We start from the raw sequence: 25079 nt of genomic DNA, 5'->3' as shown, positions 1-25079 counted from the left end.
TTCTTAGGTGCTCTTTGAAGTCATGACTGTGCCTCGGTCTGTCTAGCTGGTGGAGAGAGATTGCAGAATTTAAATGCTTATTTTTTTTCTGAAAAACATTTTGAAAATCAGTGTTTGGAAGTACACTAGCATATAGATGACCTTAAAGCTAATAGATGTTGACTAAAAGCAGATAAACAAATGTTGATTTCACAGGGTCTTTAAACACAAAAATATTTTAGTACTGAATTTCTTCAACATTGTATTTAGTGTGTAATTAAAACGGTTGATCTTATCCATAAGCAAATTGAAAGAAAATTTGTAAACCATTCCACTGTTAAATAAATCTTGAATCTGCAGATTTGACAGATATTCCACATAAAAACATCGTGTACCTGTTTGGATCAGTCGGTGTTGTTTTACTGAACTCTGCTGCTCTGATGACAGAACTGATATTTAAAACAGGTAAATGAACACATTTATCATCACACTGTGTTTGATGTTAGCACATGAAAGTCATTAAAATGAGATTTATGATTATTACTGTATATTCTATTTTCAGTTAATGGTGAGCGTCTAGTGGGGGATCTGAGAATTGTTGTCTTTCCCTCTGAAAGCCTCTTCACCTTAATTATGCTCGTTTTACTCATGTTTGCACCCTGTGAGTACAAACTGGAATTCTTGTTTTTATTACAAATATTTAATTTGGTTTAAAATGGTTTATGCTACATTTCACATACTACACATTCTTGTGTTTTGGTATCTTTTGTTTACAATAAAATTTTTACATTGCAACTTATCATATTTCCATGATATAAGTGCATGCTATATGAATGAATAGTCATTGAATTGTTAATGTAATCAAGAAATCAGCCATTAAACAGTCTGATGGATTTAGTACATCTGTGCTTTGGCTGAAAATATGTTAAAAAATCTATTTTCTTCTCACCGCTGTGATCATGCAGGGATTTCAAACACAACAAAGTTTCAGCAGTGTTATCAGGTGAGTGTCATACTGTACCGCATTGATGTGAGACTTACAATCAACCTGAAATTGAATTATATATACTTGTGTCTTATGCTGAACACAGAACACAGCAACATCTGATGGCACTCAAACTAATGGATCAAGCCAGAACCAGAACACAGTAGAAACACATGAAATGGAAATTGGACTTAACACTGAAGATCAGGAGGCCGGTAGGAGTGAAGAGACAAAGGACATTTAGACTGATTAACTGGTGTAACAACAGTGTCATTCAAACATATAAAAATAATTAAATTAATTTGGTGAAAATTAAAAAGTATTATTAAAGTCTTAAACAGTGGTGGACAGTAACGAAGTAAATGTAATTCGTTACTGTACTTAAGTAGCTTTTTTGCGTATCTGTACTTTACTGAAGTATTTAAATTTGGGGAGACTTTTACTTTAACTCCACTACATTTCAAAGTCAAATATCTTTTTACTCAACTACATTTTCAAAATCAGTCGTTCCTTTTTATTTATGAGTGGATAAAAGCGTAACTGGTCAAACGAGCCACCAATCACAGTACAGCGCGCGCGCTTTGTTTTGAACTTGCCTTGGCGGCTTCTACTAAGCGCGAATCAGGGGTGCATTTCCCAAAAGCATCGTTAGCCAACTATGGTCGCAAGTTCCGTCGTTATCATCATAGTTCATATATAAATTTTAGAGGACTAACAGGCTAGAGTAGGCGCCGGCGCCCTCATAAGTGTGACGTAATGAAGCTAGGAAGCAAGTTGCAAGTTGACAATTAGTTTATTGACAGTCAAATTGAGAAGATAGGGGAAAAGTCCGGGGTGATGGTCTAGTGGCGCAGAGTCTCCAATGGTCAGATGATCGTGGTGAGAAGAGTGAAGAGAAGTGTTGAACAGACACGGCGAATCCGGGTAACAGCAAACAGGACACGAAACAGGGACAACGAGAGAACTGGACTGGAACTCTGAAGAGCGAACAACACCGGACATCACAAACAACGATCTGACAAGGAGATGAGAGAGTGGTGAGAATTTAAAGGGAATGGGAATGAGTAACAGCTGGTGAGAGGAGTGATTGCGGCAGAGCGCTAATCATGGTACAAACAACACGCCCACACATTCACGCACCCACACAACACACACTAAGAACAAGGCACGAGACAAGGAAGAGACATAGGATTAAATACCGTGACAATAAGATTCTATCATAGAATTTATTTTGACAGAAGGGTAATATCGCGACGCGAGCGCTGAGTGAGCAGCAGGAGTGAGTTGTCGTTAAAACTCAAAGATGGATAAAGCAAAAAAGCTGTCGGGTGCTAAAAACAGAAAAAGAAAGAGGGAAAAGGAGATTGCATGTCAAGGGATGCGACAGCAGCTTAATAAGTGGATGGTGAAAGGCAACAGGTAGGATTAAAAGTGTGACGTCTGTGCTTGGAAGCTCGCAAATATTCATGTTAACAGACTAGCTAGCGTTTGCTAAGACTGGGAATGTAGCAGCCAGAATATGTAGCTAGCTAGCTTAGAATATGCAAAACCGAGGTTGCTGAGCTGAAAACTGAAAAATATAAGGAAGCATGTACGATAAATGACAAGAATCTGGAAAACAACTAATGCAATATCTCTGGTTTACCATGGAATCATGCATAGATTTGCTAGCAAACTTGGAGGCTTGCACATATTAATGTTAACAGACTGGCAAGTGTTTGCTAACTTAATGCAAAATAATGTTGCTGATATTTACATTTAGATTTTGGTTAAACCCTATGGTAGGGTCACATCTCTCTCTCTCTTTAAAAATCTGTGCTGTGCTGTGTGTGTGTGTGTGTGTGTGTGTGTGTGTGTGTGTGAGCGTGTATTTATCACTTTGTGGGTACCAAATGTCCCCATAAGGATAGTAAAACCCGAAATTTTTGACCTTGTGGGGACATTTTGTCGGTCCCCATGAGGAAAACAGCTTATAAATCACACTAAATTATGTTTTTTGAAAATGTAAAAATGCAGAAAGTTTTCTGTGAGGGTTAGGTTTAGGGGTAGGGTTAGGTTTAGGGGATAGAATATAAAGTTTGTACAGTATAAAAACCATTATGTCTATGGAAAGTCCCCATAAAACATGGAAACACAACATGTGTGTGTGTGTGTGTGTGTGTGTGTGTGTGTGTATATATATATATATATATATATATTTATATAGCACAGACCTTTAAAGGAAGAGAGAGATGTGACCCTGTAATTACATATATATATATATGTGTGTGTGTGTGCCATATTTATACTTTTTAAAATCCAAAATGTTAATGTAATTTCAACAGCAGCACAACCTTACTGCATAATAGTTGTCTTATATGATGCCATCACTAGGCTGATTTAAGAATTGAATTTAGGCTGCTTTATTTAACAGTGAGTTCATTTCTTTCAGGTGTGAGGATGGTGGATCAGGAAAGACAGGGAAAGGCAACAAGTAGATCTAACATTAGGTGGAAGTGTAGAGGTTAACACTTGATACCAACAGATTCATTTATTAATATTATTGATTTGGAAAAAGTAATATGGAAAATCTATTACATAATGTTTGTTTGACAATGTCTTAGTGGAGGAGAACACAGGCAAGGGGTAAAAGAGACAGACATGATGTCAGCGATGGCATCAAGTATAGAGGAGACCAGTGATGACATCAGGTAGGAGTTATATTAGTTAGACTACACAAAACTAAATGTCCAGTATGGTTTGAAGTTATGTTGACCAACCTATTTTCCAAATGTAACAGTAGCCCTGAGAGTTTTCCTGACAATGCCTGTGACAGTTGCCTCTGCGGAGAGATCATTCAGCAAGCTAAAGCTGATAAAGACATGCCTTCGTTCCAACATGAATAATGATCGCTTAACCTAATTAGCAGTCATTTCAAATGAAAACAGTGTGGCACGAACCATTTCATTCGATGCAAAACTAGATAAATGGGCAAGTGAAAAGGCACGCCATGTTACAATTTAGTAGAAACTAAAGAGCGCTTTTGAATGTTTGGTAGCAACATTGTTACTTGGATTGGGCATCGAGAATCGGTGACTGACTAGTTCTAACTGTTTATTCTGTTTGTTACTGTTTATTCTGTTTGTAACTTTTTATTATTTGTTAACATTGTTAATAATAATATGTATATATATATATAAGTACATATATACCGTAGGCCTACAGTGGCTGTCTGATATACTTTCAAATAAACCTTTATTATTTGAAGCCCATACATGATGATGTCCGGCAAACTTATTTATTTATAAGTGGGGTGTGGGGGGGGCGCCAAAATTGTTGCTGCATACCCCTCTAACACTGGGTAGTTGCGCCCCTGTTCCAACGAACATTCCCAAACAGCATCGCAGAGTTGTGTGGTTGGAACAACAGTTCTCGACCTGTGGTTAGAAGCAGAGTTTCTTGTTATTATAACATGTGGGCTTAATAAATTATTATCTTGAGCCAAATAAGCAAGATGACATTCAGTACAATCAGTATCTTTTATTTAGAAGACATACAAATGTCCTTTATGTCTTTTAGTTTGTCAATAGATTTAAAGCACCGTTTTTGAAGAGTGCGCATGTGTGAACGTGCTCTAGTGCGTAAGAACGAGCCTATGATTAAATCTGGAAATAAAGCAAATAACTGAGAAAAATATGAGATAGTCCTCAGATGACATGTCTGTAATTTATAGCAAAACATCTAGCATTAATTCGATCGCAAACAGATTCATTATAAGTAGTTTTTACTCCACCACATGTGTGACATCATTAACCAACATGGTTGAACAACCAATTTGCGACAATAAGGTTTCCGGAAACAGTCGTGACTAGCAAGCTGATTTCTTCAACAGTGCATCATACTACGGTAGTGGAGCAGCAAGTTACGTTGTTGTACGGGAAACGCACCCAGAGCCGTTAAATAGTTGCGAACATAGACGGTTGCGACAGTGATCTCGCCGCTGCGCGGTCACGTGATTCGTGTAGCTCTCAATAGTTCCAAACAAATTGCGTTGCCAATGATTTTAAGTGGGGCAGAGAGCAGCAGCTATTAGTAGTAGAAACACTGCATTAATACGTTTATGTGTTTAATTTTGGAGGGAAATTGGCTGCTCCCATAACATAGAATATATATATATATATTCTATGTATGTGTGTATATATATGTGTGTGCGTGTGTGTGTATATATATTTAATGGCGTTGTGCAGGTTTATGTGAATGTGTCATAACATTAGGATGTTAATAATTATGACCATAGACACTCGAGAAAAATATATACAGTAAATACTGTAAATGTATTATACCTTATGGGAACAGTCCCCTTCCCTCCAAATTTAAACACACAAAAAATGTATTCAATTCAAATAAATATATACATCTGAATAATTAATGTCATTTTATTAATAGATTGGTGTGCCAAGAGTGACATTAGTCTTCATGTAGACTGAGTTAAGCAAGAGTCTTGTGACAAATTATAATAGGACATTATGGCCATAAAAAATCATAGTACTTGGATACTTAAGTACATTTGAAGGCAAATACTTTTGTACTTTTACTCAAGTGAATGTTTAAAGGCAGCACTTCTACTTTTACTTGAGTAATATTTTACCTTGAGTATCTTTACTTTAACTCAAGTACATGGTATGTGTACTTCGTCCACCACTGGTCTTAAATTAATTTCAAGAGGTGACATTTTTTCTATGTTTTGTTTTTGTTGGTTGTTTTGATTGTTTATTTTGTTACAAACCTCCTTTGGTCATAAAGTTAAATGATATTGTTTATGTGGATATCTCTATTGCGCAGGGTAATACTATCAAACTAGAGTGAACAGGTACCACACTGTCCATGCACAGTCTCATGATCGCCAGCTGTTTTGCTCTCAGTGCGGTTGTGTAGATTCACACATTAGTGCAATTCCAAACATGTGGAACTGGGAATTGGGGAGAAAAAAACAACAACAACAATGGTTTGCGACCCAATTAGTATAAACATTGGGTCACAGCTTGATTTAATAAACGTGCAATTATTTCTCTGGTTAGAGTATTGGAAATTGCGAATGCACTTTGTTCAGTCTGCTCTTCCACACTGTTTGCGCATTCGTCCAACACAGCCTCAAATTTGTTTGTGCGAATTTGTACAATTTATTCCTGCCAGAAACTATGTTGCGCCAAACCCAGAAGTTCTGCTTTCTTTCTGTGTGCACAAAAAGGTATTTTGTTTGGTCCAAAATCATGTTTGTTTATGATCTCTGTTTTAGCTTTTCTGCCCTATGTTTAGGGTTAGATGTGGGGTTATGGTTGGGGGATAAAAAAAAACACATATTTCAACTTCACACAATCGGCATCTCATTGGCTCCTCATTATGTCACACTGCTCATGATACCGGGTTGGATTGTCTCATAGAACCAACCGGCGGTGCGTTTCCCAAAAGCAATTTTATCCAACTATGGTCACAAGTTACCAACATAGTTCAACGTTTGGCGTTTCCCGAGACCATCAATCCAACAAACATTTGCAAACAGCATCACAAAGTTGTGTGGTTGGAACTGCAGCTCTCCACCTGTGGTTAGAAGCATATTTCGTTTGAGTTCACTGAGGCTTCTGTATCTTTTATTTCATAGGCCTATACTGTATAACTTTCATTCTGTTAAGATTTGACCATGTTTTGGCTTTTTCTGGGGTTTTGAAGAAAGCGGTGTTCTGAAACACTGTTTAAGGAATTAAATGTTAAGAAAAAGTAATTTAATAACACACCCGGTTTCTGTCGGAAGACACATATTATGCCCATGAGATCACAAAAGTGCTGTTAGTTTTCAGAGTGCACAAGTGCTCAACTGAAACCCAGATGACGTGAGAGAGAAATCTCACTGTTGCATGTTTAGCATTACATTACGGTGCATGTGGCTTTCGTGTCTTCAGCAGCTTTCTCATAATAAACAGCTTTCTGGTGTCGATATAAATGAGCTATAATTTGATATTAGTGGTGGTGGTGGTGTAGTGGTCTAAGCACATAACTGGTAATCTGGTAATCAGAAGGTCACTGGTTCGATCCCCACAGCCTTGTGAGCTCCTTTCCCGATCCCATTACACTTTTCTCCCATTATTTCCTGTCCAATCTCTTCATTTTCCTATCCCAATAAAGCCATAAATTTAGATTTCTTTATGTTATTACTGCACCCCTTATGTAACGTTATTAACGACAGGTCTATATTGCTGATCCAACATGGTTCGAGCTATAAATATACGACATGGATACATCGGTTTTGGGAAACAGTCGTGACTAGCTAGTTTGTTTTTCCAAAGAGGCATCATAGATTGGTGGTTAAGCAGTGAGTTACGAGAAAAACACCCTGGAATGAATGCCATAGGACATGTCTCTGCTCTTTTTATGATGATTCTATGATGATATCATCATACACACTCCGCACCAGAGGAACAGCACGTCTCTTTGTGGATTCAGCCATGCACATGAGGTATCACTCACTTTGTCTCTCACATTGCACCCGTGTATTATTTGTATGACAAATTCAGTGACTGATTTGTTTTGTTTTGTAAAAAAGAATCAGAAACACTGAGGTGCACCCACAATGCCTTACGTGGGCAAGTTCTTATTAATAAGTCGTGAATAATTACAACGAGGACGAGAAGACGAAAAGCATTTCTTCAAGAATTAAGAGTTTGTAAGATGTAGTAAAGAATTGATTTAAGAGTGAAAATATCACTCTGTGTTGTGTGATACAGTTCATTATTTTCAAAGTCTAAATAAACAGTTTAACAGTTTGTGATTTGAAGATGAATAATGATCTGATTATAGGCCAACTATAAACTTCTACATTGATACGGTATCACATCAGCACTGTCTAAGAGGCGTACAGAATCTTTCAACAGTATTACTGTAGTAACAATACCTGTAGCAACTGTGGTAGTTTTGGCATTAACTATGGTTGCCATGGTATCATACAGTACATGATTGCAGGGCTTGTAAAACCCTATAAAAAATTATATGAATTTATGATAACCCTAACCCTTAAACTAGATGAAATTAAAGGTGTGTAAGCCATTTTTATATAGAAAGATATCCTGAAAATGTTACTACTCCTTGAAAGATATCACTGAAGTAAATGTCCTGAGATATCTCACTGGTCTCTGTGACAGCGCTAGACTGTGAAAACAGCAAACAAAAAAGTGACCACGGCTTGCGGACACAATCCTTGATCAGCTGATCACATGACTTTAATGGGCTTTCTGCCAGTCATTCATTTTCTGCATTGTTGTAGTTGACGCAGATCATTCAAGTTTAATGTGATATCGAGATTCATAGAGTTTTCAGTTGAGGGTGCCATTTTGCTTCTTTTGTGTTTGACACTTTGAGAAGATGTAAAGCTACTCTTCTGCTCGGTGAATGGTACAACGGATATTTGATGTGTGGAGTTTTGAAAAGAGGGTGTGTGTGTCTAAACTGATTCCTAGAGCCTTCTTTTACCAGTCCGCCCTGTGAAAAAACAAGATAAAAACATACTTATCATTTAAGTACTGGAATTAATTGTGCTGTAAGGTGGGGACCTATATCCTGTTATGCTTTGCACTTGTCATGACCCAACCTAGAACTCTGATCTCTGGTGTAAGAGCTAGGCGGTAATACCACTGAACCACCAGAAAGCAGGTGTAAGATCCTATCGAAACACAGGGTATGAAGTCTCAGGTAAGATAGTTTAATAAACAAAAGATGATGTCAACAACTACAACAAAAGGGTACCTCAAAATGGAGGTATAACAAAACAAACTCCACGAGGGGAGAAAAAACCTTACTGTTTAACAGGGTTTCAAACAAAAATCCTAAGAAACTCAGGGTGCCAGGCAGACATCTCATACAAAGACCAAGTAACCAGGGTGAACAAAGACAGAGCTTAAATACACAGGGGGAAACGAGGTGCAGGTGGAGATGATTACATAAACGAGAGGCCACAGGTGAGTGGAATGACATCTAGTGGCAGAACTAAGGAAACAGCAGTCCCAAATGCTGACAGCGCTACCCAAGGATTTTATTGAGTATTATAACCCCTACAGTGGTGGTAAAATATTTTTGCTACGCGTTTATTGTCGGCACGACAGACGTGCCAAAACGGAAGCTTACAGTGTAGACAGCATCATTGATTATAATGGGGTTCTATCACTTATGTAGACAGGGCGTTACACTTTGGGTTTGCATTAAATGTCAAATAGTCCGTTTAAAACACAGTTACCAAGTCTGAAGATATTTCCGGCTCTTTTATCTTTAGCATAGGTGTAGATTTAAGGAGGTAAGACAGGGATCAACTTTCAGAAAATCGGAAATGTCCCCACCAACATTTCAGCAATTTTACCACACAGAAAATATTTTAACTTTGTACTATTTTTTATTTTAACAACTATTAAAGGGATAGTTCACCCAAAAATGAAAATTCCCTCTTTATTTACTCAACCTCATGATATACCAGGTGTCTATGACTTTCTTTTTTCACCAGAACGCATTTGAAGAAAAATAGAAGAAAACATTTGCTCAGTAGGTCTTTAAAATGCAAGTGAATGGTGATCCAATTTTTGAAGCTCCAAAAATCACAGACAGTCAGCATAAAAGTCAATGATATGACTCCAGTGGTTAAATTAATGTCTTCTAAAGCATCACGATCAATTTGGGTGCAAAAACAAATTTACATTTAAGTACTCTTTAACTCTAAATCATGCTTCCAGTGAGCTTCATGAGAGGATGGAGATCACGCGATCTCCTGTGTGACATATTACCGTTGCCATGATACGGATGTAATCTCACATTCTCCTCTTGGTTGAGACATACAGGGATAAGCACACAGACACACCATTGTGAGTAAAGAAAGATAAGAACAGATCTAAACCATAACCAACGAAGCTTCTGTGCAGCGTACATCCTCACTTGTAAACAGCGCTGCTCTTCCGGCTGTGAGGCACATGTATCAGTTCTCCCGTGTTTCAATTGCTAATGCAATTATGTCACATACGCATACCGCTGCCAACCGTAATCATGATTTTTAGAGTTTATAAAAATACTTCAATATTGATATTTTTTGCACCAATTTAAACGCTAGAGTCGTATCGATGACATTTATGCTGACTGTCTGTGATTTTTGGAGCTTCAAAAATCAGATCAACATTGACTTGCATTTTAAGGACCTACTGAGCTAAGATAACTTTCTTATTTTCTTCAAATGTGTTCTGGTGAAGACAGAAAGCCATACACACCTTCGATATCATGAGGGTAAGTAAATAATGAGAGAATTTTAATTTTGGGTGAACTATCCCTTTAAAAGCCCTTCATATAATTTTTCATGTGTAAATTATTGCCTTGCCTCTTCCGAAACAGTTCATAAATAATGTTGTAATATGGCACCTGTTACTTTTTGTAGCTTGTGCAGGATGCATCAATTGCAGTCCTTCAACTGAATGTCTTATAACAAGTTTAAGAAAAAAGAAAGCACACAAAGGATGGACGGACATCTTGGTCTTTGGTTTGGGAGTGGTGGTGGTGTAGTGGGATAAAGCACTAAACTGTTAAGCAGAAGGTTTTGGGTTTGATTCCCACAGCCACCACCATTGTGTCCTTGAGCAAGGTGGAGAAGTCCCTGAGGAGACCACACCTACCCTGCAGGGGAGGTAAAGGTGGCGAATACATCACATGAAAGATGAGGAGGTGGTAGATCCAGCCTCAGAGAGGGGGGAGTTGCTACAGCATGGCAACCGAGGTAGCTGGAACTGCCTAAGGGAGACACGGGAGTCCACTCGTAAGGGGACAGTACCATGTAAATTACACACAGGGGGAGTCCGCGTAGGAGGCCTTGACCTGTGGAGCACCTATTCCAGTACAGGGTAGATTAAGTACCCATAGTGGATTGGGTCAACGAGTTCCTCCGCTGAACTGCAGACCCATGAGGGCTAGGGAGGAATCATCCAGGGATCCGAGAGATGAGATCTCCAGGGGGAAAAAGGCGCACGGTTTTACCTCGGCTGAGGGAAAGGGCGCTAGGCGCAAGCAATTCACCCAGCCAGTTCGTCAGTGTGTTACCAAGTTCTACGTGCTCGGACCTGAGAGAACACGGGACGATACCGACTCAACCCAGAGATTGTAAAATCTCGCAAAGTTATAAGGTGTTGCCCACCCTGCTGCTCTACAGATGTCTGCCAGGGAGGTGCCCCTGGCCTGTGCCCACAAGAACGCAACACTTTTGGTTGAGTGCGCTCGAACTCGCAAGGGGGGAGGGCACGGCCTGGGTGTGATAAGCCAATGAAATGGCGTCGACAACCCAGAGGGCGAGCCTCTGTTTGGAGACAGCGTTCCCTTTCTGTTGTCCCTCGAAGCAGACAATGAGCTGTTCAGAACGTCTAGAGCTCTGCGTGCGGTCCAAATAGATACGCAAAGCACGTACCGGACACAGCAACAAGATTTGTTGAACATTGGAATCTATTAATGATGTTTTCTAAAGCTGTGTGCATTTTCCCAAATTTGCAATTAAACCACAAAGTAACTCAAACCCAAGTGTAGCAGTGATTTAATGCATTTAACAAGCATGTCTAACAACATCCTTTGATTTCAAATATGTTTCATAAAATGAACTTTACACAGTGTGTGCTAGCTGTGAAGATAATACTTGATGGCTCTGGTAATGTTTAATCTGATTATATTACCTGACTCGCCCCAGTGTTTTCTCCATGAAAAGGAAAGTGAATCTCTGTTTAGACACCTCATGAGCATTTGTACGATTTACAGTAGAGATGACAATTGTTTCATCTGAATTTTTATATTAAGATGTACCTACATAAATTGATTATTATCTCACTTCTGCTGGTGAACTCTGATGGTATGTATGATCATTTACACTTTGAGTTACAACATTTTCTTTTTGTAGGTACAGTTTCTTCTTCATAGATTGTAGAATGTTTCAAAATTTCAGACAAACTTGATTACATTTTCTGTCTTTCAGGCTTTCAGGTGCGAGGTCCCTCTGGTCCTCTAGTGGTTCCTCTGGGAGGTTCAGTGGTCTTACCTTGTTTTGTCGACAAACCCTTAACAATGGAGGGTCTGGAGGTGGAATGGAGAAGATCAGACACAGAGACTCTGATTCATCTGTATCAAGATGGTGAGAGTCGACCAGAGGTCCAGCAGCAGGATTATCATGATAGAGCTCATTTCTTTACTGACCAGATTCAACATGGAAACTTCTCCCTCCTGTTGAACAATGTGACAGCTGAAGATGAGGGAAAGTACAGATGTAAAGTTTTCAGTGGGCAGGATTCTGGTGAAACTGTGGTCGAAATAAAACATGTTGGTAAGAATCTCGTTGAGGTGCATATTAACATTGAATAATAAAAATGTACGCTGTATATTTGCAACTGTTCCTTTTTATAGAGCGTTTGATAGTCTCGGGATCAGATCACTCCATATCTGCGTATCGTGGTGAAGACGTCACTCTGAACTGCTCTGTGGACTCTCACATCACACCTGAAGAGATTGAAGAGCTTTCATGGAAGAAAACAGATAAAGATGGAGTTATCCTGGTCCTGCTCTACCAAAACAATAAACCTTTACCCGAATCATCACATGAGCAATACAGAGACAGAGTTGAGTTCTTCACTGATGAAATCTCCAAAGGAAACTTCTCTCTCAGACTGAAGAGTGTCAGAACTGAAGATAAAGGAGTTTATATGTGTCAAGTGTTTGCTGGAGGAGTTTCAGCCAAAACAACTGTAGTGCTTGAACAACTGGGTGAGTCAGAAATAAATAAGAAAAACACATAAATGCAATAATTGAAGTTTAAACTGATATATGAGTGTAAAACAGTTAAAGGATGGGAAAGGAGGAGGCGAGAACCGGCTTGAAGATATAAATCATAGTTTAATGGAAAACTTAAAAGACAACACAAACACACATGACGGACATGTCCGCTAACGATCTCTCTCCCACACAGCCCTCTGCAGTCGACCTTTAAACCTCACGGAGGCATAATTAGCCTAATACGGGACCGGGTGTGTAGGATCACGACCCGGCCCCGCCCTCCGCCCTGCCACAATGAGTTTTATACAGTTTAGTTGTTTAGTTTCATGTAAATTGAATTAGCATTATAAATGTGACAGTAACAGTTTGAGTTTGATCTTGTTCATTAACTGCTTCAGTTCTTCAGAAACTCTTTCAAAGTGAAGTCTGAATATTTACTCCTGTTTGTGGACAAAAAGCACCTCAGTCACCTCTAATGTGGGATAGTCCTGCTTTAGGGGTGTCTGTGTGTGTTTGTGTGTGTGTGTGTGTGTGTGTGTGTGTGTGTGTGTGTGTGTTTGTGTTTGTGTGTGTGTGTCTGTGTTTTGGTCAGTATTTTGTTTCTATTAATATTGCAGGTGTGGCACTTTACATAAATACTTTTGGTCGTGTGCATTTACAGATGTGTCAAACCCATTTTAAGTCGATGTCTTTAACGCAGGCTGATGTTTTATTTGTTAAATATTTCTGGGGATTTTAACTTTATGCCACTGTAAAAACCAATAAAACAAAAGAGAACACAAAGAATTGATTAAATGTAATAAAACTGAGACCCAGTTGCAAGAAACACTTTTAGTAAAGAAAACTCTTTGTGACAAAACACAATCATAATTAAGAGTTGTATTGTAAGGGATTACTTGTAACTGGTTCCATTTAGATTACAATTACATATATTAATCAAACATGGACTCACTTCTCTTGGCTGAATAACTTTAAAAAACGATCTAAAGCTTATAAAAGAAACTGTTTGACTAATTGTAATTACAGATAATCATTACTGGAAATGAGACGTGCACTAACACATCATTGTTGTTTCCTGTCAGGTGACATTTATGGGTAACACTTCATGTTTGTATTCGCTAACATTAGTTACATAAAGTTAACATGAACTAACAATGAACAATACTTTTATGTTCATGTTAATATTAATTCCAACATATAGTAATAATACTGTACATGCACACAATTCAAAGTTATATATGTTAACATTAGTCAATGCATCATGAACTAACAATGAACAATTTATGTGTTTATAAATGAACATTAGATTAATAAATGCTGTATATTTGTTCAGTATTAGTTCATGATATCTAAAGCATTAACTAATGTTAACAAATAGAAACTTATTGTGAATTGTTATCTATTAATATGGAGCATAAGGTCGTGTTATAAGTGCTTTATTACATACTACATTACTACTACTCTTACGGTTTCTGTTATATCTGTGTATCAGAAACAGGGACAGTATGGATAGTATATCATTGTGAACACGGCCATAGATGAACAAGCGATGCCTGAATTCATACAGACATACAGAAATACAGATAATTTAGAAGACAGAGAACAAAAACAATGCTGGACATTTACTATACTATAACGCTCACATAGGGTGCCAAACTAATGTTAACAAATAGTTTTTAATGGCACTTGTAATTCCACATTTCACCCCGAAATGAAAATCATTTGATCATTTAATCACCATCATGTTGTTCCAAACCTGTTTGACTTTCTTTAGTTGGTGATACACTAAATGTGTTCTCTGTCACTGTCGATGCATCTTCCACCCTCACATTAAAAGTGAATGGTGACTGAGATTTACATTCTGCTCTGCTTCTCTGTTTTGCACATATTTCCCAAATGAATCACTTGCTGGCAGCTTTAAACACAACTGGATCTGTCACTCAAGTGTACAAGCAGATTTCCAGTTTTACAATCAAGTGCTCACTGTGTGAATACTGAAGTATGGACACTAAATGTTTGAGTGTGTTGTTCATTATTACTTCTGGTGGAAATTACATTTGAAAGGCAAAACTCATGAAGTGAAACACAAAATCTGTGGTGTTAACTGATATTTGTGTTTCAGGTTTGTCTGTTTTACACATAATGGTGTTGATTCTCTGTATCACTGCTGCTGGAGCTGCACTTGTGCTCTGTTTAATCTACTTCACATCACAGAAAAAAGGTTTGATCAAGAAGGATTTTCACATGTGCTGTAAATAAAGACCATCTGGAGCTGTAAAAATACAATATAATCAGTTGAATTTAGTCTCCATTTCTCTGTACACAGTGTAACAGTTTTTCCTAAATATTTTATCATGTAAAATTGTCTTTTCTCTTGTTTTAGAAATTATTTCACATTATAAATGACATGTATAATCTTTCAGGGTTCATTGTGAAATATAGTACTGATTATTCTCCGGGATGTCCAGTGGTTCTGCCCTGTTTCATTGATCCTCATTTACTGAAGAAAGATCTGAAGGTGGAATGGAGAAGATCAGGAGCTAAATCAGATTTAGTTTGTCAGTATCCAGATAATAAGAGTCGACCAGAGGACCAGCAGCAGGATTATCATGATAGAGCTCATTTCTTTACTGACCAGATTCAACATGGAAACTTCTCCCTCCTGTTGAACAATGTGACAGCTGAAGATGAGGGAGAATACAGATGCACCGGTTACAGCAAACGGGGTTCTGTGTTTTCAGGCAGTGCAACGTTAAACACATGTAAGTCAACAGATAAAACCAAAGATTTATGGTAAATAGTCTTGATTTATGTTTTTGTATAATTTTGTTCTTTTGTTTTATATAATATTACATTTGTGTTTTGTCAAGTGAGTTTAATTTCAGTTATTACGGTCATAAACTCCACTGAGGTGTTTCTACATTAACTAGTCCAATTCTTCAGTCAAAGAACAGTGTGAACATGTATTTGTGCTGCATCACTTGTGCTGTTACAGAGATCTAGATGTGTTATTTATACGAGTGTCTGTATGAGATAAACAGAAATATGTCTCATATCATCAATGAAGAGGACAGACACGTCAGACTCATACAGTGAAACTGACAAACTGAATATCAACAATGTGTTTGTCAGTTTAATGCAGGATGAACATCATCATATGACTCATATTTAGTGAGGATAACAACATTTATTAAATCTGTTAAATCCAAAGACAAAATGAATTGTGTTTCTAGAACAAATAGTTCAGAAGGGAAAAGGAAGTGTCAGATGTTGCAGTGATTGTGTTCATGGACTCGCAGCTTCACTCTTTTTATCTATAAAGTCAAAAGCCCATAAACCGATTTATTTGACAGTTATTATAAGAACATCTTGAACTGTTGACAGCACTGAAGACTTTGAGAAATCACTGAACTTTCCAGAATCTGCTCAGTGACGGCATTAAATGTCACTATGTTGTTCTGCAGTTCTGTTCACTGCTGTGGACTCACACGACTGAAAACTGTTAATAAGAGAAAACTAACAAACACCTCTTAGTGTTGCTCACTTTCTGAACCTCTAACAAATAAAGAGTGTAAAATACCCATCATGCATCTGGATCTGCACCTCTTCATTCAATGTAAATAATAATACAGATTTAAGATGATGCCTGAAATATTGAGGAAAATGTTCTTGTCATATTCAAAGTCAGTTTAGGTCTACAAAGACATTCAACTGAAATAATAAATAAAAATACTTTATTGAGTTTGTGTTTCATCTCTTAACACAGTTCTGCATCTTAATCTTGTGTTTTTCCTCAAATATTTTATTTACAAAACATTCTTCACTTTATTTGCTTGTAAACAAAAACATTTTATTTCACAATTTAAATAATTTGTCTTTTCAGGGTTCGAGGTTGAACACACTTGTGAACTGGTTGTTCCTCTGGGACGTCCAGTGGTTCTGCCCTGTTTCATTGATCCTCGTTTACTGAAGAAAGATCTGAAGGTGGAATGGAGAAGATCAGGAGATAAATCAGATTTAGTTTGTCAGTATCCAGATAATAAGAGTCGACCAGAGGACCAGCAGCAGGATTATCATGATAGAGCTCATTTCTTTACTGACCAGATTCAACATGGAAACTTCTCCCTCCTGTTGAACAATGTGACAGATGAAGATGAGGGAGAATATGAATGTAAAGTTTTCAGACAACAGAGAAGTTTGTTTTCCGTCAGCACAGTTTTGGTACCGAGACTATTTGGTAAGTCAACAATATGAAAAATGATTTTGTATCCTCAATCAACACATTAGTTTGATTTGGTTTTGTATAATATTGTAGCACATTTTCCACAATTGTTAAGAAACATTTCCAGAAACCCGTAACACATTTCTTAAAACTAAAACCACAAAGAAGTTCAAACTCAATACAAACATAAAACTTTTCTCAAACACTCTTATTCAAAATGTGTGTTTTTAAATCTAATTTAAGCTGCTTGAATGTAACTTCAGGTTGAATATCCTGTAAATGAAGCGACGTGGGGCTTAATGTCAATTACACAGAAAATAATTTAGACTCGTCACTCAATTATAAACTCTTAATTTCACAATGGAAGAAACGAGACAGATTAAAGTACATAAATATAAATTAAAAAACAAGTTAGCTTGAGTCTACTGTGATAGAATTGAGTTTTAACTCGTCTGTATAAAAATTTATTTTTCTCCATTTGGTGTCACACAATAAAGATAACGTGGGAACACTTTATTACAATCTTTAATCTAATTAATTACATGGTGTCCAGATTTTTTAATTGCGATTAATCGCATATACAAATATTTGCTGAGAAAGCCCCTCATATAACAATAATTCAATATATAATGATGAAATAATTATACATAGTTATCTTTAAATATTTTAAAAATTATATATATAATAAAATAATATTCAGATAATTAAAATGCATTACATTCTTGTAGCAGAAAAGTTAATCATTGATAAAACAATATAAAAGCAGCTTTAGAATACAATGTATTGTTTACTACCATATTATTGATCATAAGTCAATCATTGACACACAGTTCACAGCAATCCATTACACAAGTGAATTTATCAATCAGTGATTTATTATGAGGACTTGTTTAAGAACCGTCAATGTCCAGCTGCGTCAGATATTTTTAATTTTTTTGTCTGATCTGCTTCGAGTTGGGCCTTCTCATTCATTATGACTGCAGAACTCCTGACAGGTGCAGGAGTTCACTTTCACCAGGTGTTCACTTTCACCAGGAGTTCACTTTCACCAGGAGTTCACTTTCACCAGGTGTTCACTTTCACCAGGAGTTCACTTTCACCAGGTGTTCACTTTCACCAGGAGTTCACTTTCACCAGGAGTTCACTTTAACCAGGAGTTCACTTTCACCAGGAGTTCACTTTCACCAGGAGTTCACTTTCACCAGGTGTTCACTTTCACCAGGAGTTCAATTTCACCAGGTGTTCACTTTCACCAGGAGTTCACTTTAACCAGGAGTTCACTTTCACCAGGTGTTCACTTTCACCAGGAGTTCACTTTCATCAGGAGTTCACTTTCATCAGGTGTTCACTTTCACCAGGTGTTCACTTTAACCAGGAGTTCACTTTCACCAGGAGTTCACTTTCACCAGGAGTTCAATTTCACCAGGTGTTCACTTTCACCAGGAGTTCACTTTAACCAGGAGTTCACTTTCACCAGGTGTTCACTTTCACCAGGAGTTCACTTTCATCAGGAGTTCACTTTCATCAGGTGTTCACTTTCACCAGGTGTTCACTTTCACCAGGAGTTCACTTTCACCAGGTGTTCACTTTCACCAGTTGTTCACTTTCACCAGGAGTTCAATTTCACCAGGTGTTCACTTTCACCAGGAGTTCACTTTAACCAGGAGTTCACTTTCACCAGGTGTTCACTTTCACCAGGAGTTCACTTTCATCAGGAGTTCACTTTCATCAGGTGTTCACTTTCACCAGGTGTTCACTTTCACCAGGAGTTCACTTTCACCAGGTGTTCACTTTCACCAGGAGTTCACGTTCACCAGGTGTTCACTTTCACCAGGTGTTCACTTTCACCAGGTGTTCACTTTCACCAGGAGTTCACGTTCACCAGGAGTTCACTTTAACCAGGAGTTCACTTTCACCAGGAGTTCACTTTCACCAGGTGTTCACTTTCACCAGGAGTTCACGTTCACCAGGTGTTCACTTTCACCAGGAGTTCACGTTCACCAGGTGTTCACTTTCACCAGGAGTTCACTTTCATCAGGAGTTCACTTTCATCAGGTGTTCACTTTCACCAGGTGTTCACTTTCACCAGGTGTTCACTTTCACCAGGAGTTCACTTTCACCAGGTGTTCACTTTCACCAGGTGTTCACTTTCACCAGGAGTTCACGTTCACCAGGTGTTCACTTTCACCAGGAGTTCACTTTCATCAGGAGTTCACTTTCATCAGGTGTTCACTTTCACCAGGTGTTCACTTTCACCAGGTGTTCACTTTCACCAGGAGTTCACTTTCATCAGGAGTTCACTTTCATCAGGAGTTCACTTTCACCAGGTGTTCACTTTCACCAGGTGTTCACTTTCACCAGGAGTTCACTTTCACCAGGTGTTCACTTTCACCAGGAGTTCACTTTCACCAGGTGTTCACTTTCACCAGGAGTTCACTCTCACCAGGTGTTCACTTTCACCAGGAGTTCACTTTCACCAGGTGTTCACTTTCACCAGGTGTTCACTTTCACCAGGTGTTCACCAGGAGTTCACTTACACCAGGTGTTCACTTTCACCAGGAGTTCACTTTCACCAGGAGTTCACTTTCACCAGGTGTTCACTTTCACCAGGTGTTCACTTTCACCAGGAGTTCACTTTCACCAGGTGTTCACTTTCACCAGGAGTTCACTTTCACCAGGTGTTCACTTTCACCAGGAGTTCACTTTCACCAGGTGTTCACTTTCACCAGGTGTTCACTTTCACCAGGAGTTCACTTTCACCAGGTGTTCACTTTCACCAGGAGTTCACTTTCACCAGGTGTTCACTTTCACCAGGAGTTCACTTTCACCAGGAGTTCACTTTCACCAGGAGTTCACTTTCACCAGGTGTTCACTTTCACCAGGTGTTCACTTTCACCAGGAGTTCACTTTCACCAGGAGTTCACTTTCACCAGGAGTTCACTTTCACCAGGTGTTCACTTTCACCAGGAGTTCACTTTCACCAGGAGTTCAGTTTCACCAGGTGTTCACTTTCACCAGGTGTTCACTTTCACCAGGTGTTCACTTTCACCAGGAGTTCACTTTCACCAGGTGTTCACTTTCACCAGGTGTTCACTTTAACCAGGAGTTCCCTTTCACCAGGTGTTCACTTTCACCAGGAGTTCGCTTTCACCAGGTGTTCACTTTCACCAGGTGTTCACTTTAACCAGGAGTTCCCTTTCACCAGGTGTTCACTTTCACCAGGTGTTCACTTTCACCAGGTGTTCACTTTCACCAGGTGTTCACTTTCACCAGGTGTTCACTTTAACCAGGTGTTCACTTTCACCAGGTGTTCACTTTCACCAGGTGTTCGCTTTCACCAGGAGTTCGCTTTCACCAGGTGTTCGCTTTCACCAGGAGTTCGCTTTCACCAGGAGTTCGCTTTCACCAGGAGTTCGCTTTCACCAGGTGTTCGCTTTCACCAGGAGTTCGCTTTCACCAGGAGTTCGCTTTCACCAGGAGTTCACTTTCACCAGGTGTTCACTTTCACCAGGAGTTCACTTTCACCAGGTGTTCACTTTCACCAGGAGTTCACTTTCACCAGGAGTTCACTTTCACCAGGAGTTCACTTTCACCAGGTGTTCACTTTCACCAGGAGTTCACTTTCACCAGGTGTTCACTTTCACCAGGAGTTCACTTTCACCAGGTGTTCACTTTCACCAGGTGTTCACTTTCACCAGGTGTTCACTTTCACCAGGAGTTCACTTTCACCAGGAGTTCACTTTCACCAGGTGTTCACTTTCACCAGGTGTTCACTTTCACCAGGAGTTCACTTTCACCAGGTGTTCACTTTCACCAGGTGTTCACTTTCACCAGGTGTTCACTTTCACCAGGAGTTCACTTTCACCAGGAGTTCACTTTCACCAGGAGTTCAGTTTTGATGAGGTCCACAGATGCTCAGTTCCTTGTGTTCCATTTTTCCGTTGCAGTTTTTTTTCCAGTGTTTTCCCGCTCTGGCAAGAAAAAAAGGCTGCGCTGCGCATGTTCAGTGTTTTCTTATTAACTTTTTTATAGTGATTTTGTAATTAAAGGACGATGAAATAAAATGATGCCGAAAAAATAATAATAAAGATAAAAAATTATACAGACAAAATTGAAATGCGGGACACTGCTTATGACTTGTGGGACGCAGGACAAAGCTTCCAATTTCGGGACTGTCCCGATGCTCACCCTACCATACGACCTACGTCAGACATGCTTGTCTCGGGTGTGTTGCGTCATAAAAATAAAATGTTTAGGTCACTGTGTCAAGTTAAATCTAGTTTAATACTCAATCTTTAAACACATCTTGAGATCCCCTAGTTCGCATTTGAACCCTTAGTAACACATATGTGTGTTTTCTTCACTGTATAAACTGTGTGTTGCTCACACTGCTGAAATTTCACTTACTGCCCTCTGGAGTAAAAGCATGCGATTAAAATGCATGAATTTTTTTAACCCGTTATTTTTTGTGTAATTAATCGCGTGTTATTAACGCGTTAACTCGACAGCCCTACTATTAACTAATCAATAACTAATGCAGGACAAATGACTAGCACTACATTAACATTTTAACTGCTACTGTAAACGAATACACAAGGTTGTTTACATTATCAATATGCAATAGCATAGCAGACTTATGATTTGGGAAAGCTGTCAATAATTAGCTTATGCTGTCTCCTAAATAACTATGCACAATATCAATAAAATTAATAGTATTAATAAATACTTTTGTGATTATAGATCCTACAGAACAGACTAGATCAATAAATTATTGTCATCTGATCATATCAATCTTCACATTGTTTTAATTTATTTATTTAAGATTGAACTATGAAAACTTACATGTGTCATGCAACAGTACAAAGTAACTCATTTATCCCACTTTGACAATGTAGATTACAAGAAATAATAATAATAATAATAATAATAATGTTTATTTATGAGTTTTAGTGAAAAGATTTGTGTCTGATGAGATCTGTGTTAGTTGAACGTGTCATTTTCTAGATGTGTCTCTTAGAGAAAGAGAGAATAATTATGTGAATAATTATGGGATATATTTATATATATTAAAGTCTTAATCAGGCAGATCCAAATCACAGCAGAAATCATGTTTTATATATAAATATCAATGATATCTAACTAACAAGTCTGACAGGATCAATGAATCTGAACAGAGTTAAACACACACACACACACACACACACACACACACACACACACACACACACACACACACACACACACACACACACACACACACACACACACACAACAGATGAAAACACTGAAGAGAGATGAAGATCTGTGATTTACAGTTGACGTTTCTTTCAATCCAAACTTATAGTTCTTCTCAATAGCAAAGACACTTTTCTTAAAACGAGGCTCGACTGTAAACACAAAACCAACCTGTTTATTCAGGAATGATGATGCGAGATTGAAAATGAACCGAATACTGTTCTGTAGATTACAGCATTTTAATAAATCTCACATGAGTGTTGTGAGAGAGTATCTGTGTGTTTGACTTTATGAATCTTTTGAGAAGTTTGAAATGGAGTAAATATAAATATAAATATACAAGCACATGTTTCATCTTAAGAGGTTTGTACAGTTGAGTTTAAGGTTTCAGGAACTGCAGACGCTCAGTGTTCACGTATAACTGAAGATTACTTTGGGATTTAGTCACAACGTTTCTCATACACGGTGTCTGAGGAAAACACTTGTGACTAAACATCAGCTTTGCTAGTGTAAAATACCCGTGATGCATCTGGATTTGAACATCTGCTGTGACAGCTTGTCTACTGATAATCAAAATAGAGGAAAATATTGTTTTAATGATGTAATTCAAAGTCATTTTCTTCTTTTAAATAAATTATATTATATTTATATTATCATTTGTTTTGTATTTTTCTCTGTTTTTTATTGTGTTTATTTTTAACTCTAGATTCAGTCCTCCGTCTTCACGTGTTTCTGGCCTTTTGTCCAAATATCATCATGTTTTGTGCTTTTGTGTTCTGGGGTGTTTCTGAAGGTGAGTCTTTAAATTCATCTTCATTATTAAATGTGTGAGTTTTGTTTTCATGCCAGATGTTTTATTTTTCTATGTTTAAACATTTATATTCAGTCAAATGTGTTTGTTTCAGGATCTGTGAACGAGACAGTTTGTTGTTGTGCTCTTTATATTGTGAGACCTCTAATGTTGCTCTGGGCCGCTCCAGATGTTCAAGACTTCACAGGTAAATTATTTATTTCTGATTATTGTTTATCAGAGATCAGGAGATGAATCATAATATCAGGATGTGCAGACATCACATGATCTCTGTGTCAGTAATCTCAATTATATTTTCAGTGTTTCAGTGTTTTCTGTGATATTATATTTTCTGTTTTACAGGTCACATTAAAACACTGATTTTGTATCACAGTTGCGTTGCAGAATATGTTTTTCTCTCAGCTGTTATTTATTCAGGTAAACAATCCAAACACAACAACAATAATTATCATGAACATAAAACAATTCACTTTAACAGTCAGTAAAAAACAAACAATTGTGACTGTCAGAACTGAAGTGATTTAATATTCATGATATTCTACATTATAAAACAATAATATTACACAAATACTTTAAAGGAATATTCCAGGTTCAATTCTAGTTAAACTCAATCAACAGCAGTTTTGGAAAATGTTGATTACCATAAAAATTCATTTATATTTGTCCCTCCTTTTCTTAAAGAACACAGAATTGTGGGTAACACTGAGGCATTTACAATGGAAGTAAATGGGACAAATCCATAAATGTTAAAATACTCAAAATTATAGCCACAAGATGTAAACAATGTTCATGTTAATGTAATATGTGTGTAAATAAAAACACTTAAAAATGCTTTTTCAGTAAAGTCCAAATGTGCAACTTTGTTGCCATGGCAATGCAACACCGTAAACCTTAAAGGGGTCATATAATGCCATTTTTGTACAAGTTAATATGAATCTTTAGGGTCTAAATGAAAACTTTGTAATATACTTTTATTAAAAACGTTTGGTTACGTATGTAACCTCCGTTCCAAGAGGGAGGGAACGACACGTTGTGTCGGAGAAGCGACACTAGGGGTCTCTCTTGAGCGCCGATATTCACCTCTGATCTTACATACGTAACCAAACGTTCCCCTTCTGTCGCTCTCTCCACGTTGTGTCGGAGAAGCGACACTAGGGGACCCATTCCAATCTTGCCATGTGCTGAACCGTGTACGTGAACTGCCGATACAGAGGCGGGCAGGGATTCATCCAGTGCCATGCATCGTCTGTACCCGGCTGCACGTACCCTTCCCCAATGCCCCATACGAACATCGGGATCCTTCTAGTTACCCTGGGAGGGGAACAAGGCGATGTTTGCCAACATGGGAACGGGCCAGCCTGGCTGGGCCTCTTTTCTCTCTATGTTTCTCGCATAGAGCAATCACGGCCGGGGCCCTTACACGCATATAGGGAAGGGGGTCTTACCCAGACCCTGCGGAGACCACACCTGCCCTTTTTCTTGGGGAGGAAAAGTGGTAGACACGTCACACGGCCGTCTTAGGGCTCGTATGGTGCGGTGGTAGATCCCAGCCTTGAAGGGGGGAGTTGCTACAGCACGGCGACCGGGGCAGCTGTAGCTGCCTAAGGGAGACACGGGGGTCCGCTCGTAAGGGGACAGAACCGTGGAAATACACACAGGGGGCGTCCGCGCAGGAGGCCTTCTATTTTACCTGTGGAGCACCTATACCAGTACAGGGTAGCCATCAGGATACCCGCAGTGGCTTGGGTCGGCGAGTTCCTCCGCTGAACCGCGGACCCGGAGGGCTGGGGAGGAATCGACCAGGGTCCCGACTCGGAGTGGGGCGCCCTGGGAAAAGGGCGCACTACTTAACCTTGGCGTCAGGAAAAGGGCGCTGAGCATAGCGATCCACCCGGCCAGTCGGTCTATGTGTTACCGAGTTCTACGGGCTCGGACCTGAGAAAACACGAGATGCAACCGACTCAACGCGGAGGTTGTAAAACCTCGCGAAGGTGTTGGGTGTTGCCCAACCCGCGGCTCTACAGATGTCTGCTAGGGAGGTGCCCTTG

The 25079-nt window shown here is 38.7% G+C and overlaps 1 protein-coding gene across 3 annotated transcripts in view; it reads left to right on the top strand.

Moving 5' to 3' along the window:
- Positions 1–25079, top strand: part of LOC127647776 (uncharacterized) — a 417720-nt gene that overhangs the window by 371354 nt on the left and 21287 nt on the right. The window contains exons 7-9 of one of the 3 annotated variants that reach the window (XM_052132240.1): positions 22927–23013; positions 23126–23218; positions 23374–23448. The exons of 1 other annotated variant lie outside the window; for it this stretch is intronic. In XM_052132240.1, the coding sequence (XP_051988200.1) occupies positions 22927–23013; positions 23126–23218; positions 23374–23448 (255 nt within the window). The remainder of the gene's footprint in view (positions 1–22926; positions 23014–23125; positions 23219–23373; positions 23449–25079) is intronic. One more of the 3 variants, XM_052132239.1, reaches the window with a different exon arrangement.

The sequence above is a fragment of the Xyrauchen texanus genome, chromosome 8, assembly GCF_025860055.1.
Source record: "Xyrauchen texanus isolate HMW12.3.18 chromosome 8, RBS_HiC_50CHRs, whole genome shotgun sequence".
Taxonomy (NCBI): Eukaryota; Metazoa; Chordata; class Actinopteri; order Cypriniformes; family Catostomidae; genus Xyrauchen; species Xyrauchen texanus.
The sequence above is the reverse complement of the archived record's forward strand: the minus strand, read 5'-3'. Positions and strand labels throughout refer to the sequence as shown.